The 18,573-nt window shown below is 42.4% G+C and overlaps 1 protein-coding gene across 3 annotated transcripts in view; it reads left to right on the top strand.

Moving 5' to 3' along the window:
- LOC133561873 (glucocorticoid-induced transcript 1 protein) overlaps window positions 1–18,573 on the top strand; it is an 88,198-nt gene that overhangs the window by 17,658 nt on the left and 51,967 nt on the right. For 2 of the 3 annotated variants that reach the window (XM_061915493.1, XM_061915494.1), the window contains exon 3: window positions 9,783–9,931. In XM_061915493.1, the coding sequence (XP_061771477.1) occupies window positions 9,783–9,931 (149 nt within the window). The remainder of the gene's footprint in view (window positions 1–9,782; window positions 9,932–18,573) is intronic. The other variant, XM_061915495.1, reaches the window with a different exon arrangement.

Here is an 18,573-nt window from a genome sequence, read left to right on the forward strand (position 1 = left end):
GAATTTTTTAATTTGTGTGACATACTCTTTTGATAATCAATATTATTAGTAGATGTTCGGATCAGAGATTTTTGCTGCGAATTCCGATATCAATCATCCATGAGTCACATCTGCCAATACCAGTTTTGTAAGGCAAGGCGAGTTTATTTAGAGAGCACAATTTACACACAAGGCAATTCAAAGTGCTTTAAAGAAAATTATAACAACGGAACAGTAAAAATGTAAAATCATAATTCAAATTAAATTGGGAAAATAAGATAGGCGCCAGCGCCCCCCGTGACCCCAAAAGGGAATAAGCGGTAGAAAATGGATGGATGGAAAATCATCCTTTTACAATCATGCTTTAAATTTAAATGAAATAGTGTAGATAAAATATTATCATTTGTCATACACAAAGGGTTTTCTGTCTGGATTTAATATTGCCGAAGTTGAGGCTTGTCACACATCTTCTGGAAGACCATTTCAGATATTTGGAGAACAAAACTAAAAAAAAACCTCACAATGTTTGGTATTGACTGTGGGCACAACAGGAGACTACTCCCTGAGGTTCCATACAGATACCGATCACATGTATTAACTGTAAAGTGCTATTGACATTGTAACCGTATCAATACAGTATTTGAAATAGTTGCCTATTTTATTTTATTACACACTATTGTTTGAGCAAAACAAAGTCAATAGTACACAAAAGCTAAACCAACTACTACTCAATTAAATTGTAATTATTTTGCCCTCAAAGTCTACAAATTCTACCCTTTGTGTCGATACCTTCAGTTTATGGATCGATCTTCCATCTCCATGCATATTGTGTACTCCTGGCCATGACATAGCGCAGCAGTTGCGATAATATTCTCTTGTTAATGTACTTGTTAATTTCCTCTCATCTGCTTACTTTTTGCTAAAACATGGTTCCATCCACACATCTTAAACTTAAGAAAGCGCTTATATCTTGTGTTGTTTAAAGTTATCTTAACAGTTAGCTTAGCGATTAGCATGCCTCCTCCTGTTTACTCTTACTGTGTGGAACATGTTTACCCTTGTTCTTCAGTGATAATGTTCTTATAGAGCATTCAGTAAATTCAGTTTATTCCGCAATGAAGATGAGGATTTTTAGTGTATGGAAGCAGGTCCACACTGCGTTTGTGATCAGCATTTAAAGACAATGGTAATCACATATTTTTTTCACGAAAATTGATCGATTGTTCGCCTGGTCCTTAATATTGATACATTTCATACTGTATGGAGTAAATGTAATGATTTAGAAGGGACCTACTCTGCAAAACCAACTTTTCCTACTTGATATTACCTGCATTTGTGTATTTGGGAACTCCTAAAGTCCTGAAACAAATAAATCAAACTGTGGAGGCATTTCAGAGATATTTATGAAATAATCTTCCCTTTCTTCATACAGTACTTTCTCCGAACAAGCTGTTTGGAATTTTCTCTGTCTTCTGACATTTTTGCCATGTGATGTCAGCAGACGTCTCTATATATGGTAGAAATGTACCCGAAGATCTTTGCACGAATTACTCTGAGATTGTAGTAAATAAACTCCTTTTTCTATATCCTCTTGTAGGGCAGGTTGGCTCGTACATGGACATGCGTCCTCTGCTGTTGCCATTTCCAGTAATTAGTAGAGTATTGTTTGACCTTATATCAGTCAGTACACTTAATATGGAAGCGTTAAAAACTACAACATGGCTGGCGGGAGAACACGCAGCCAAAGTGGAGCCACGTAAAAGATATCTTCCACAAAACGGTACATCCTGAAGAGACAGTCAGAGAGTGACTGTAAAACATAATTTTAATTTTTTCAAAATGTTGACCAAGTAACCACCATTACATGTTATGTAGACACCCCAAGGAAGTGTTTTTCGTGTAAAAACCCCCCAAAACAAATCATATTATGATCCATATTACTCAAATTAAGTTTGGGCCAGAGGTCTAGTCATAGCTTAGCCTAGTTCCTTTATATATATATATATATATATATATATGGAGTGTAAAACAATGACTAAATGTATTTGATCAATATGGCCTAAATTATTGTGTGATTTAGCTTTTTTTAAAAGGGCCCTATGATTATTTTAATATCCATTTACCACACTCCTTTGTCGTCTAGATAAACCATCTATTCATTTTCTTCTACTTGTCCCTCTCTGGTTGCAGGGAGGCTGGAGCCTATGGATTGGATATGCTTTGGTATGAATTTTGCACGCTGAAATTCATCATAGGTCCCATTGAAAGTTAATTTCTTATGGCTTGTCTCCCCTGCCACAATTGATTTGATTTTTTTTTTCTTTCTTTTTTTTTATCTACGACTAAATAACAAATAGCATGGGTGATGTTTACATTTCTTTAGACTGCAAAAATGCCTCTGCTGTTTGCGCTCAAGAAGTGCACTCAATCGCTTCAAGATGCCATGAATCAATTGCCTAATTCAAGATGTCAATCGACAATTTTCTTATTTCAAGATTTCAATCAACAATTTTCTTGCTTAAAGATGCATTATTCAACAATTTTCTTGCTTAAAGATGCATTATTCAACAATTTTCTTACTCAAAGATGCCATAATTCAACAATTTTCTTGCTTAAAGATGCCATTTATCAACACTTCTTTACTTCAAGATGCCATTACTCAACATTTCTTGCTTGGCATAGGCCATTAAACAACAATTGCTCACTCAAAAAAATCGGAATTATTAATTTGTAGTTTGAAAAGATGCAGAATATGATCTGAATATAGAATAACTGCCTGATAGAAGTTACTCATCAGCCTACAAGGCCACGGTTTATGTACCATAAACCTTAAAGTGGCTGTTTGCAAAATTTACACAAATGCCTAGAGGGCTCCCAACTTTCTAATGTATTTTACACAGTATATCCCGCCTTCTCACGGCTTCTATGACGTTAATTACGTACATATGTATTAGCTTTAGGTGTTGTAATATCAATTTGGATAGCTAGCGTTAGCTGTCATTGATTTTATATTCTATCATAACAACATGACTGCTAATTTTTTGTTTGCTATTCTTGGACTGCTTTTGTATGTGCACGTGCTCCCTACGCGTACATCTTCGACGAGACCTGGGAAGTGACCGACTTAAATACCAATCATTTTATTCAGGCCGGTAAAAATGTTTATTACATAAACTTCGTAACTGTGTAAAATATACTTCACAATAGTCAAACACATGTGTTCTGTTAAACCACTAGTGGTAACATAAGCTGGCTGGTGGTGTTCTTATGTTTTGCTTTGAAAAATGCAACTGTGAGGAAGTTACAAACAGCACCTTTGATCATCAGTTGCTAATTGTTTTTAGCATCAACCAGACACCTGAGGGACAAAAGGCGCGTTCCATTTTTCTTGTCAGACTTTCAACTACAACGCCCCGAGAGGTCGGATTTCTGACTCGGAAAGTCAGAGCATTCTCACCAAACCGAGCTTGTTTCAAAGATGGCTGTTCTGGATGTAAACAAAGACCTACGCTCCTATAATACGCAATATTTGCACTTAGTTTTTGTCACACTAAATCAGCCAATTGCGATGTCTATGAATATTCTCATTCATTCAGGGCATTCTATCGATCACAGCTGGACTGTTTGGTTTGTCTTGGAAGACGTTTCGCCTCTCATCCAAGTAGACTTCATCAGTACATGTTCATAAACTTGGATTGGTAAGATCTCGTCTTGGACGTAAATTGGTCAGATCTAGTCTAGCGGCTGGACACGAGACTAGATCTGACCAATGTAAGTCTATGAGCATGAACTGAGGAAGCCTGCTTGAATTAGAGGTGAAACGGTTATTAAGACAAACCAAACAGTCCAGTCAGGATCGATTGAATGCCCAGAGAGCCAATTGCGATGAATTGTTGGGCGTTTATAGAAGGTAACACTGTAGCGTGAATAAAATGTTTTTGTGTTTTATGCATTCTACATGCTAGCAGTAGCGTCTGTGTTTCGTCGTCATTTACTGTGTTTGAATGTTGCAGAAAGAGTGCATACTTTCCCATAACTTGTTTATATTCAGACAAAGCAAGCGCAAAAATAGCTTTCCATCTCGATTTTTGACCTCGTAACTGAAACGCTCACTCACAGCTCCGACTTCCCAGCTTCCAAGGTAAATGGAACGCACCATAAACCAAGTTAAAATACAGATTGTCCTCCCAACGTACAAGAAAACCGCTCTTTCTGGTTTACTGATTTGGACCACATGTTTGTTTTCCCTTTTGCTTTGGCTCTACAGTTATTAAACCACCCGGTTATCCTTGGAAATGCTGGAACTTTTTTTTCTTTGCTCTTCCTGGCTCTTGCTCAGCCTGCCGAATGCCCACTAAAGGAAACCTTTTTATTACATTTTAACTTACCAGATATTCACGCTAATATCGCTGGACTCATCCCTGAAATCAGGCCGACCGGTTGCTTTGATCGTCTTGGCTTCTTTGCCCTCCCCACCTCTCTTTTTCTCATCGGGAGATTATTCTGGTCTGGCAAGTGGGGAGGCGGTGGAAAAGAACCACAATCCCCACTCCTAGAGGCCTGGCTGGGCCTGTATCAATATTGATGGAAATGTAGCCTGCCTTCTTTGTCTGTAATGCTGTAGGGACTTGTAGCGTAGTCCAGCCAGCTTACTTACGCCATACCTTTTGGGTGGATAGGCCTGCACGTTCTACCAACATTGGCTGCTTGTGAAGAAGAGGGGTGCCTCAGTGTGTGTGTATGCATCACAGTGTTCATTCAGAAAGCTGGAACAGAATGTTCAACATCATTAATGGTCATCATACAGCTCTTTGGCCAGGACAAATACTTTAAAGAGTCTTAATAGTTCCAACCTATCAAGCTTAATGCACTTGTTTAGCTTGTGTGTGTGTGTGTGTGTGTCACTGCAGGAATGTTGAGTGGATGCATACAGTATTTATGTGCATTGTAGCACACTTGTTTATGAGTTTTAATGTGGGTGGTGTTATCTTTAACCGCTTGCATGACATCATCCACTCCAGTTAGCTTGCATTGGCGCTACTACTTGTTGTTTACATTGTTTGTACGCAGTTTTTATTGCACAATGACATTTTAGTACTGTTTTTAGATGGCTCATAAAAATGTTTTGGTTGCAGCTGAGATGGTGATGAACATGATCTTCACTTGTCTGAATAGGCTTAAAATGAGTGGAATTTGCTGACTGTGTGAATCTTTAAGTGTTGTTCACCTGTGGCGGTTTTATTCATATTCAGGGTTCATACAGTGAAGAAAAATCTCAAAGTCATGGAATTTTAAATTGATATTTCTTATAGTGTATGTTTTTTCAGAAGTTTTGAAAAAGTCATGGAAATAAATTTAAAATGTCATTAATTCAAACAAAATCTATGTCGTAATTATGGCTGGTTGCAGTATTTTTAGTCCAAATACAGGTAAACGATATATTGCGGTATCTTTTTAAAAAATAAAAAAAAAATAGATAAAAAGTGCAAATTTAATAATGTTGCCTCAGTGTTTTATGGCTAGATAATGAGTGTTGAGAGCACTCACGTTATTTGCTGTTAGTAGTAACGTAATGTGTTTATTCTTTAACAAGTAATAAGTTACCAGTTCATATTGTTTATGAATGTTAGGTGTATATCTGTCCCGCTTCTAGACTACAGTACCTTAGTCCGCATAGGCTATGGGTAAAGGTACTTTTAAACCGAGTGGTGGTTAAATATTTGACACACCGAGCAAACAGCATAGAGCATCTATCATTAGCTTCTGTGCTAAGTCGCTAGTAGAAGTGAATAACATAAACGGATGAGATAAGTGATAAAGTTGCTACAAGGAGAGATATAGATTACAGTGTCTCCCCCAGAATATTTGTTGGTTAAGGTGGTGTTCCTCCAGGGGGAAGGCGGCGTAGTCCGGGGCAGGCTGACGGACGGGGAAGGGTTTGGGTGGGGGTAAGGAACAGTGTAATTTGGCCTATCGCCAACATCACGTCTCCATATCATCGCTGCCTGGGGGTGAAGTAGGCCGGCTTCATCGCGTAAAGAAGCGTACAATTTTTTGTTGTTTTCCGCTCTGTATGCTGAATGGCAACATACGATATACTGTATATCTCTGTTTTTTCTGTAAAGTAAAAACAAAACACAAAACAGTCCCAGTTATGAGATAGTCGGTATGTCATTATTTTGACTTGGTTAATACTGATTGCTGATTGGCAGTTACCGCTGTGCATGTAACTAATGTGATGGTTATGTGGGTGGGACATTGCTGGGTGGCTGGGTGCTACAAAGATGTACTGACAGAGGTACAAAGCGTAGCAGCTTGTTAAGACTTTAGTTTAGCACCAAATGATAATATAAATACATTTAATAAAGTTAAATACCAATAAGGCAACAAGAGAAGTATCCTACACTTCTCTTTTGTAAAGTAAATCTTAACAGCTGATATGGGCATCTACATCAACTACTGTATTTTTCGCAGTTTCTTTCATAGTTTGGCCGGGGGTGCGACTTATACTCAGGAGCGACTTATATGTGAAATTATTAACAAATTACCGTAAAATATCAAATAATATTATTTAGCTCATTCACGTAAGAGACTAGACGCATAAGATTTCATCGGATTTAGCAATTAGGAGTAACAGATTGTTTGGTAAACGTATAGGATCTTCTATATGTTATAGTTATTTGAATGACTCTTACCATAATGTGTTATGTTAACATACCAGGCACCTTCTCAGTTAGTTATTTATGCGTCATATAGCGTACACTTATTCAGCCTGTTGTTCACTATTCTTTATTTATTTTAAATTGCCTTTCAAATGTCTATTCTTGGTGTTGGGTTTTATCAAATACAGTTCCACAAAAAATGCGACTTATACTCCTGTGCGACTTAGAGTTTTTTTTCCCTTTTTATGCATTTTTGGCAGGTGCGACCTATACTCCGGAGCGACTTATACTCCGAAAAATGGAGTATGTGATTCGCCTGAGAAGCTGGACAGGAAAAATAAAAGTTATGCATTTTTTCTTTTAAGACTTAAATACTTGCCAACCCTCCCGGATTTTCCGGGAGACTCCCGAAATTCAGCGCCTCTCCCGAAAACCTCCCAGGACAAATGTTCTCCCGAAAATCTCCAGAAATTCAGGCGGAGCTGGAGGCCACGCCCCCTCCAGCTCCATGTGGACCTGAGTGAGGACAGCCTGTTTTCACCTACGCTTTCCCCCAATATAAACAGCGTTTCTGCCCAATGACATTATAACTGTAGAATGATTGAGGGCGAGTTCTTGGTTTATTATGTGGGTTTATTGTTAGGCAGTTTCATTAACGTCCTCCCAGCGCGGTAACAACACACAACAGCAGTCACGTTTTCGTCTGCCGTAAACAGCAATGTTGTGACACTCTTAAACAGGACAATACTGCCATCTACTGTACATGCACCACAACACCTCCAGGCAACTTCAACCCTTTACTAATACCGTCCTCCATTCACATCCCATCTCCCCGGATTGTAAATAACCTAATGTAAATAATCAAATGTATTTCTAATGTATATACTTGTTCTTATGCTATCTGAACTCACTATGTTCTCTGCTCGCTGTACATATCCCACAAAGTAAGGCCTACACTGTTTCAATGTCCATTTCACTGTTGGTATAATTGTTGATGACTGAAGTACTGGTATCAACCAAAGCTCCTCATCCCACCCCCCGGATTGTAGTTAATTTAAATAATTCAATGTATATAATATGATGGTTAACTTGTGTGATGACTTTATTATGCTGATAGTATATATTTGTACCATGAATTGTTTAACCTGGACCCCAACTTAAACAAGTTGAAAAACTTATTCGGGTGTTGCCATTTAGTGGTCAATCGTACGGAATAAGTTTCAATCAATCATGCATATGTGACAAAAACATCTACGGCTTTTAGAGAGTGCAGTGCTCAACTTCGCACACAACGGCTGTAAATATACTTCTCCCCTCTTAGCCCCCCCCCACCTCCCGAAATCGGAAGTCTCAAGGTTGGCAAGTATGAAGACTTTAGATTGGGCGGTGGCTCTTTGCGCTGCGGGAAACCCTGGATTACAAAGCAAATAAGTGTGATGCGCGTAAACGCACAAAGAGGGGAGGTGAGCCTGTCAAGCGCAGTGAAGATCAAATCAAACAGCCGCAACAAAGGCACATCAAAAAATACCGGTATGGCGGTATTGTCTTAAATATATACTGCTTTCTAAAATATACCGGTATCAACTATAGTACCGGTAAATCGCCCAGCCCTGGTCATGATTAAATGTGGATTGCTGCAGACCGTCATATTTTGGTGGTGTAAAAAAAAATATTCAGTCAAGTTTGTGTGGGCATGGTGCATGGAAGCGGCAACAAATTGCAGATGCACCCGCTAGCTAGTTACTTCTGCTAGCAAAGTGACAATGCTGAAAGACTGGCAGCGAAGTGCAGCTTCAATAATGCATTTTTAAGGCTGGCAAAAGACACTGACCCAAGACGTGCAAAATGCAAACTGTGCTGTAAAACATTTGACATTTCAAATATGGGCGAGGCAGTGCTCGTTAGCCACTTGAAGGGGAAAAGCACAAAACTGTAACCACAGTTTCTGGCACTGCAATACCCATATAGGTGTGTTGAAGTAAGCTGATGCTGCAAAGACAGACAGCAACACTACTACAGTTTCCACAGCAACAAAGCAGGCCACTTTGGACGTTTTCCTCAAAAAAAGAAAGTTCAAAAAGCAGAGATACTGTTGACACTAATATATGTGAATATTTACACTACTCATTCAAGTCATTGAGGAGCGAGCTGTCTTTTTGACGCCATATGACTGGTCGATCTACGTTCCCATCCTCACCTATGGTCATGAGCTTATGACTGAAAGGACAAGATCACGGGTACAAGCGGCCGAAATGAGTTTCCTCCGCCGGGTGGCGGGGCTCTCCCTTAGAGATAGGGTGAGAAGCTCTGCCATCCGGGAGAAGCTCAAAGTAAAGCCGCAGCTCCTCCACATCAAGAGGCGCCAGATAAGGTGGTTCAGGCATCTGGTCAGGATGCAACCCGAACGCCTCCATAGAGAGGTGTTTCCCCAGCCACTCTTCCGCGGGGAAGAGTGGCTGGGGAGAAGGAAGTCTGGACTTCCCTGCTTAGGCTGCTGCCCCCGGAACCCGACCTCTGATAAGCGGAAGAAGATGGATGGATGGTGTCTGGGCAGCCACATTGCAGCAAAATGTGCTAATGTCAACGTTTTGGCAAGTTTTGCACTTTAAAAGACTTTGTTGTTAGTGTCCCAACAAACTGCATATATAATGTAGTACTGTTGAGAAAACAAGCCTAAATTATTTGTCCACCAAATGGATTTATACGTGAGGCTGTGAGATGGAGCATAAGTGAAGATGAAATATGTTGGGACAAAATATAAGAGTATGTAAACCAAGTGTATTTCATTTATTTTAGAGAGACACCATATATTTTCATTTTAGTTAGAATTCAAGGAACTTTATTGTCAAACCAGCACACATAAGATGGAAAGCAATTTAGTACCCAGGTTCCCACATTCAGCCCAATGAGTAGCACAAGAACAATAGTATGTACATAACAATGGGTAGTATTAGTGTTGCAATAATTAGCTTTCGGTCGTCCCATTGAGATAAAATCATTTTATTTGGTCATTAAAATTCAGTAAAAAGGTTTGGGTCAAACCATGGGAAATCATTGATGCAAATGTAGAAACTCTGCACATTTTCCTCATTTCTTGTTTTTTTTTTCTTAACTTCTCTTGATGTCTCCCATGTTTTAAAGCAGAAAGATCCAGGCTTCAGATGCGGAGTTCCAGTGCTATTCGGCGAACGTCTTCCCTGGATGCCATCACGGGGCCGTACCTCACCGGCCAATGGCCCCGCGATGCACACGGACCGTACCCTTCTTGTATGAAAGACAAATCCACTCAGGTAGGTGATAAACTAAAACTATCACTATTCCTTTATTATTATTATTATTATTGTTGTTGTTGTTGTTGTTGTTGTTGTTATTATTATTATCATTAACTCTACATACAGCAGTTCGGTTCACTTACTTGGTACTTCACAAAATATTAAATATGCATGCTTCTGATTAGGGCTCTTTCCTCCCAGCTAATACAAACCTTTCATGAGCCCTGAATGAAGAACACCAAGCGTCATTATTTACATTTCCCGAAAAACACTCCATGCACGTTTTATGTGCGTCTTGTCCTTTCTTCCCATTTTGTTGACATTCCAGTTATTACTCCTCAACTCTGCAAAAGTACCCACCTCTTTTTAATGTAGTGAAGTAGATTAAAGAGTGTGGCTATTGAGAGAAAAGTGCTTGGCCTGTTTTATAGTACTTGAGATAAATTTGAAAAGAAAACTGATTAACGTTTTATTTTTTTTTTGCCCTGGCTGTTTTTCTCGCGTGTACACGCTTCCATTAAATGAGGCAAGATTGCGCTTTTTTTTTGGTAGCCCCTCCCCTGTTTTTTCTCAGTGTATGCCAAAATGGCGACGAGGGTGAGCACTGTGCACTCACCTTTTCAAGTGTCGAGTGCAAAAATTCATACTTCTACTATTGAGTTCAGACACTTGCTTGTCAGCCTGTTAAATAGTGAATTGTAAGGCGTTTCTGCAGTGCAGTAATGCTGTGGCGAGAGCGCGATCCTCTTGACAGTCCTTGAGCAAATAAATGCATAAACCTCCCCCTAGGGATGGTCAAAGACTACTATACTGTTTGCAGGCTGTATTCAGGCATTGTGGCACACAAAAGAACGCCTTCCCCCTTTTTTGTCATCTTACATTGCATAAGTCCAAGATATCCTCTCCCTTTTGAGCTGTAATGAATCCCAGCCTGGAGGTGAAGTTGTTTGCACCTGTCCCCCATGAGGACCAGGACAAATCCCACTGCTTGCCACCTGGCCCTCGTGGTCGCATGGAACGCCTTTCCTTTGTGTTGGCGCTGAGTAGCAGAGGGCCCATAGATATGCTAATGCCTATTTCGGCCTTGGACTTGCACACAGACGTCTTCATGAAGATTAGAACCACACAAAGGCGCGCTGATCAAACCGCTCGCCCTTTCTATGAAACCATCGCATTCTCAACAGCGGTGTGGACAACACACTCTCTTCTGTTCCCTGGAGAGGAAATGATGCTAGTACAATCCCAGACAAGCACCCTGTACATTCCTTAAATATGAATGAAGAACGAGCAAGTAAGAAAATTGTATTTTGAAGTAGGGCTGGGCGATATATCGATATAAACGATATATCGCAGGTTTTTCTCTGTGCAATATAGAAAATGCCGATATCGTGATATTCGATTATATGTTCTCTCCCACTTGCTTTAAGCTGCGTGCATTATATTACTGGCGTTTCTCACAGAGACATACAACAAGGCCGCCTTGTTACATACGTCACATACTGTTGTGCATGTAGCGTCACACGCTCTGGCCGAGAGCTAACGTTAGCAACTGAGGCAGGTCGAGTTGCTTTTAGCTGCGCGCATTACACAACAGGCGTGTTTCTCACTCCTCTTCGTCTCTCATTCTCACAGACGGAAAACAAGCCCGCCTTCTTACATACGTCACATACTCTTGCGAGTGTAGCGTCAAACGCTCTCGCCGACCAGGGAGGCAGCAGCAGCATGGCTAACGTTAGCTGAGGCATGTCGAGCGGAGCTTGTGACATTACAAGAAAAAGATGGTGTGAAACTGATCACAAATGGAAGAAAAACAATAAATGCCCAAAATAAATAGCAGGGGGTCCATCATCTGGCGGTGGTTTGGCTTCAAGTGGGAAGATATTCAGCAGACAACAGCAATATGCAAAGTATGCAGCAGAAGTGTTACTACAAAAAGGTAGCAACACTCTTAATTTCTTCTTTCATTTAAAAAGTTACCTGCGAGAGAATGAAGAGCGCTATACAAGTACAACCCATTTATCATTTATTTAATAAATACACTTTTGGTCAATTGACTTAGTTGTGATTTCCCTCTCTGCATGAAAGTTTAAAAGTAGCATATATTAATGCAGTATGAACAAGAATGTTTTAATGTACCGTAGACACGTAGAATCATCATACTGCTGTGATTATATGGATCAAGTGTATATTCAAGGCCAAGGCAAAATATCGTAATATATATCTTATATCTCAATATGGCATAAAAATATTGCGATAGTAATAAAAGCCAATATTGCCCAGCCCTACTTTGAAGTAGGGCTGGGCGATATATCTATATACGTGATATATCGCGGGTTTGTCTATGCGATATATCCATCCATCCATCTTCTTCCGCTTATCCGAGGTCGGGTCGCGGGGGCAACAACCTAAGCAGGGAAACACAGACTTCCCTTTCCCCAGCACCTTCGTCTAGCTCTTCCCGGGGGATCCCGAGGCATTCCCAGGCCAGCCGGGAGACATAGTCTTCCCAACGTGTCCTGGGTCTTCCCTGTGGCCTCCTACCGGTTGGACGTGCCCTAAACACCTCCCTAGGGAGGCGTTCGGGTGGCATCCTGACCAGATGCCCGAACCACCTCATCTGGCTCCTCTCGATGTGAAGGAGCAGCGGCTTTACTTTGAGTTCCTCCCGGATGGCAAAGCTTCTCACCCTATCGCTAAGGGAGAGCCCCGCCACACGGCGGAGGAAACTCATTTCGGCTGCCTGTACCCGTGATCTTATCCTTTCGGTCATGAGCCAAAGCTCATGACCATAGGTGAGGATGGGAGCGTAGATCGACCGGTAAATTGAGAGCTTTGCCTTCCGGCTCAGCTCCTTCTTCACCACAACGGATCGGTACAACGTCCGCATTACTGAAGACGCCGCACCGATCCGCCTGTCGATCTCACGATCCACTCTTCCCCCACTCGTGAACAAGACTCCTAGGTACTTGAACTCCTCCACTTGGGGCAGTGTCTCCTCCCCAACCCGGAGATGGCATTCCACCCTTTTCCGGGCGAGAACCATGGACTCGGACTTGGAGGTGCTGATTCTCATTCCGGTTGCTTCACACTCTGCTGCAAACCGATCCAGTAAGAGCTGGAGATCCCGGTCAGATGAAGCCATCAGGACCACATCATCTGCAAAAAGCAGAGACCTAATCCTGCGGTCACCAAACTGGAACCCCTCAACGCCTTGACTGCGCCTAGAAATTCTGTCCATAAAAGTTATGAACAGAATCGGTGACAAAGGACAGCCTTGGCAAAGTCCAACTCTCACTGGAAATGTGTTCGACTTACTGCCGGCAATGCGGACCAAGCTCTGGCACTGATCGTACAGGGAGCGGACCGCCACAATAAGACAGTCCGATACCCCATACTCTCTGAGCACTCCCCACAGGACTTCCCGAGGGACACGTTTGAATGCCTTCTCCAAGTCCACAAAGCACATGTAGACTGGTTGGGCAAACTCCCATGCACCCTCAAGAACCCTGCGGAGAGTATAGAGCTGGTCCACAGTTCCACGACCAGGACGAAAACCACACTGTTCCTCCTGAATCCGAGGTTCGACTATCCGGCGTAGCCTCCTCTCCAGTACAACTGAATAAACCTTACCGGGAAGGCTGAGGAGTGTGATCCCACGATAGTTGGAACACACCCTCCGGTCCCCCTTCTTAAAGAGAGGAACCACCACCCCGGTCTGCCAACCCAGAGGTACCGCCCCCGATGTCCACACGATGCTGCAGAATCTTGTCAACCAAGACAGCCCCACAGCATCCAGAGCCTTAAGGATCTCCGGGCGGATCTCGTCCACCCCCGGGGCCTTGCCACCGAGGAGCTTTTTAACTACCTCAGCGACCTCGGCCCCAGAAATAGGAGAGTCCACCACAGATTCCCCAAGCACTGCTTCCTCATAAGAAGACGTGTTGGTGGGATTGAGGAGGTCTTCGAAGTATTCCTTCCACCTATCCACAACATCCGCAGTTGAGGTCAGCAGAACACCATCCGCACCATACACGGTGTTGATAGTGCACTGCTTCCCCTTCCTGAGGCGGCGGACGGTGGTCCAGAATCGCTTCGAAGCCGTCCGGAAGTCTTTTTCCATGGCTTCCCCGAACTCTTCCCATGTCCGAGTTTTTGCCTCAGCGACCGCTGAAGCCGCACACCGCTTGGCCTGTCGATACCTGTCCACTGCCTCTGGAGTCCTATGAGCCAAAAGGACCCGATAGGACTCCTCCTTCAGCCTGACGGCATCCCTCACCGCTGGTGTCCACCAAGGGGTTTTAGGATTGCCGCCCCGACAGGCACCAACTACCTTGCGGCCACAGCTCCGATCAGCCGCCTTGACAACAGAGGTGCGGAACATGCTCCACTCGGACTCAATGTCCAGCACCTCCCTCGTGCCATGTTCGAAGTTCTTCCGGAGGTGGGAATTGAAACTTTCTCTGACAGGAGACTCTGCCAGACGTTCCCAGCAGACCCTCACAATGCGTTTGGGCCTGCCAGGTCTGTCCGGCATCCTCCCCCACCATCGCAGCCAACTCACCACCAGGTGATGATCGGTAGAAAGCTCCGCCCCTCTCTTCACCCGAGTGTCCAAAACATAAGGCCGCAAATCCGATGACACAACTACAAAGTTGATCATGGAACTGCGGCCTAGGGTGTCTTGCTGCCAAGTGCACATATGGACACCCTTATGTTTGAACATGGTGTTTGTAATGGACAAACTGTGACGAGCACAAAAGTCCAATAACAAAACACCACTCGGGTTCAGATCCGGGCTGCCATTCTTCCCAATCACGCCTCTCCAGGTTTCACTGTCGTTGCCAACACGAGCGTTGAAGTCCCCCAGTAGGACAAGGGAATCACCCGGGGGAGCACTTTCCAGTGCTCCCTCGAGTGTACCCAAAAAGGGTGGGTACTCTGAACTGCTGTTTGGTGCGTAAGCACAAACAACAGTCAGGACCCGTCCCCCCACCCGAAGGCGGAGGGAGGCTACCCTTTCGTCCACTGGGTTGAACTCCAACGTGCAGGCTTTAAGCCGGGGGGCAACCAGAATTTCCACCCCAGCCCGTCGCCTCTCACCGTCGGCAATGCCAGAGTGGAAGAGGGTCCAGTCCCTCTCGAGAGAAGTGGTTCCAGAGCCCTTGCTGTGCGTCGAAGTGAGTCCGACTATATCCAGCCGGAACTTCTCCACTTCGCGCACTAGCTCAGGCTCTTTCCCGCCCGGTGAGGTGACGTTCCACGTCCCAAGAGCTAGCTTCTGTAGCCGAGCATCGGACCGCCAAGTGCCCTGCCTTCGGCTGCCGCCCAGCTTACATTGCACCCGACCTCTATGGCCCCTGCTATGGGTGGTGAGCCCATTGGAGGGGTGACCCACGTTGCCTCTTCGGGCTGTGCCCGGCCGGACCCCATGGGAACAGGCCCGGCCACCAGGCGCTCGCCATCGTGCCCCACCTCCGGGCCTGGCTCCAGAAGGGGGCCCCGGTGACCCGCGTCCGGGCGAGGGAAATCTGGGTACATGTTTTGTCTTCTTCATAGAGGTCTATCGAAATTGGTTACAATATTTTAGTTTATGTATACGTACTTTTTTCAGGACATTCAACAATGCCACAATATTTTGGTCACAATACCTTTTATTTAGCAATTTTATTTATAGTTTTGGTTGTGCATATTTCAGGGTCCCATCCTTAACAGAGACATAACTTATTTTATTGCTTTTGGTTGTGATTTTTATTTAAGCAGTTCAAGCTGACCTATTTTTATTATTATTAGTTTTATACTTAACTTGGATTTATAAAACTTTACATTCCATTTTTTTAAATATATGTAAAATACAATTTGATTGCATTTGAAAAGGTACAGTATACTTGTAGTAATGTTATGCTACGTATTATCATTACTTCAGTGGTTACTTTGGTCTTGATATTGATCATTTTCTGGATATGCTCAGTTACTTATAGACACGACAAGGAGAAGAAATCCACCTTCACCTCGTCAACAAATGATAGCGGCGTGCATGCCTTGGCGTGCAATCTAAACAACCCGGGCACAAATTCCTCTGCGACTTCATTGAAGCGCCCTTGTGATTATTTCCTGCTATGGAACGGAGCTGGATTCTTGAGGATGTTGCCTCTGTCTCTCTTTGGGTGGGATGCATAGCGGGAAGCCGGTGTGTGTGTGACATTTTTTTTTTATCTGCACAGTACCGCACTATCAGGCACGACACCTGGCACATGAGTGGAAGCCAGAGCATGAAAAGACCACAGCCTCCTGAGTAAATAGGAGTGGGCGTTGTCATTCAGTGTTTTTCTTTTGGATTTGAGGGACAGTTAAATTAGACATACAGCAAGACAAGTTTGACGACACATAAACTCGTCTTCTGGCATCTTCATGGCAATCTAAGCATGACTTTATGAAAAGGTTAAGACACATGAAAGAGTACTAACGTGTATCCATTGCCCTCTTTTTGTTCTTCTGTTTGTGTGTAAAGATAATTTACAGTTGATGTTGTACGTTTTAGCATGCATTCAGTTTCTTCCACGGGTGTGCACACTAAAATGTAAATAATAATGCAGAGCTTGCAAGAAAATACCTCAACATTAAAAAAATACATACAATAATTTAAAGGGGAATTGCACTTTTTTGGAATCTTGGTAAATACAAGTACACATACATTTTTTTTCCTTATGCGTTGTAGTTCATAAAATGCGGCAAATACGATGTGGCTAACAATGCAGCTAACAGGAGTACACTATTCTGACCATAAAGCCCTGTAAAAAAACATCCAAAACCCGCAAACATTTACATCTTGTGATCACCTATTAACAATATTGTTATTATAAGACCTTACGCAGACAAACTACTTTTAGCAGCTAACTAGCTTATGCTGCGATATTGATATACTGAGCTTGTCAGTTACCGCATCGTCTATGTATTTGTAAACGTAAATTGTAGATTATAAAGGGACATTGATTTAAAATGGATGAATGGATGGCTAAATCATGCCTCTTACCTGGATAATAGAAAGTTGTGGACACAAACCGAGAAGTTGGTCAACTTTGACATTCAACTTAGATGCGGATATGGAGAGAAAAACACAAAAAAAGACTCTCTGCTATCTTATTTATGAGTTAGAATGCATTAAAAACTGCAATTCCTCTTTAAAAGAATCCCATTTCTGCCTGACTGTCTAATTCAAAGGAGTCATATTACAAATCCCGTTTCAATATGAGTTGGGAAATTGTGTTAGATATAAATATAAATGGAATACAATGATTTGCAAATCATTTTCAAGCCATATTCAGTTGAATATGCTACAAAGACAACACATTTGATGTTCAAACTGATAAACATTTTTTTTGCAAATAATCATTAACTTTAGAAATTGATGCCGGCAACATGTGACAAATAAGTTGGGAAAAGTGGCAATAAATACTGATAAAGTTGAGGAATGCTCATCAAACATTTATATGGAACATCCCACAGGTATGCAGGCTAATTGGGAACAGGTGGGTGCCATGTTTGGGTATAAAAGCAGCTTCCATGAAATGCTAAGTAATTCACAAACAAGGATGGGGTGAGGTTCACCACTTTGTACTGTAAGCAAATCGTTGAACAGTTTTAAAACAACGTTTCTCAACGAGCTATTGCAAGGAATTTAGGGATTTTACCATCTACGATCCGTAAAATAATCAAAGTTCTGAGAATCTGGAGAAATCACTGCATGTAAGCGATGATATTACGGACTTTTGATCCCTCAGGCGGTACTACATCAAAAACCGACATCAGTGTGTAAAGGATATCACCACATGGGCTCAGGGACACTTCATAAAACCACTGTCAGTAACTACAGTTGGTCTCTACGTCTATAAGTACAAGTTAAAACTCTACTATGCAAAGCCAAACCCATTTATCAACAATATCCTGAAACACCGCCGGCTTGGCTGGGCCCAAGCCCACCTAAAATGGATTGATGCCAAGTGGAAAGGTGTTCTGTGATCTGATGAGTCCACATTTCAAATTATATTTGGAAACAGAGGATGTGGTGTCCTCCAGAACAAAGAGGTAAATAACTATTCGGATTGTTATAGGCGCAAAGTTCAAATCCAGCATCTGTGATGTTATGGGGGTGTATTAGTGGCCAAGGCATGGGTAACTTACACATCTGTGAAGGCATTATTAATGCTGAAAGGTCCATACAGGTTTTGGAACAACATATGTTGTCATCCCAGCAACGTTATCATGGACGCCCCTGCTTATTTCAGCAAGACAAGTGTTACAACAGCGTGGCTTTGTAAAAAAAGAGTGCGGCTAGTTTCTTGGCCCGCCTGCATTCCAGACATGTCTCCCATCGAAAATGTGTGACGTATTTTAAAGCGTAAAATACGACAGTGGAGACCCCGGACTCTTGAACGACTGAAGCTCTACATAAAACAAGAATGGGAAAGAATTCCACTTTCAAAGCTTCAACAATTAGTTTCCTCAGTTCCCACTGTTTATTGAGTGTTAAAAGAAAAGGTGATGTAACACAGTGGTGAACATGTCCTTTCCCAACTACTTTGGCACGTGTTGCAGCCATTAAATTCCAAGTTAATTATTATTTGCAAAAAAAAATAAAGTTTGAGTTTGAACATCAAATATCT

The sequence above is a fragment of the Nerophis ophidion genome, linkage group LG11 (genome assembly GCF_033978795.1).
Source record: "Nerophis ophidion isolate RoL-2023_Sa linkage group LG11, RoL_Noph_v1.0, whole genome shotgun sequence".
NCBI classification, from domain to species: Eukaryota; Metazoa; Chordata; class Actinopteri; order Syngnathiformes; family Syngnathidae; genus Nerophis; species Nerophis ophidion.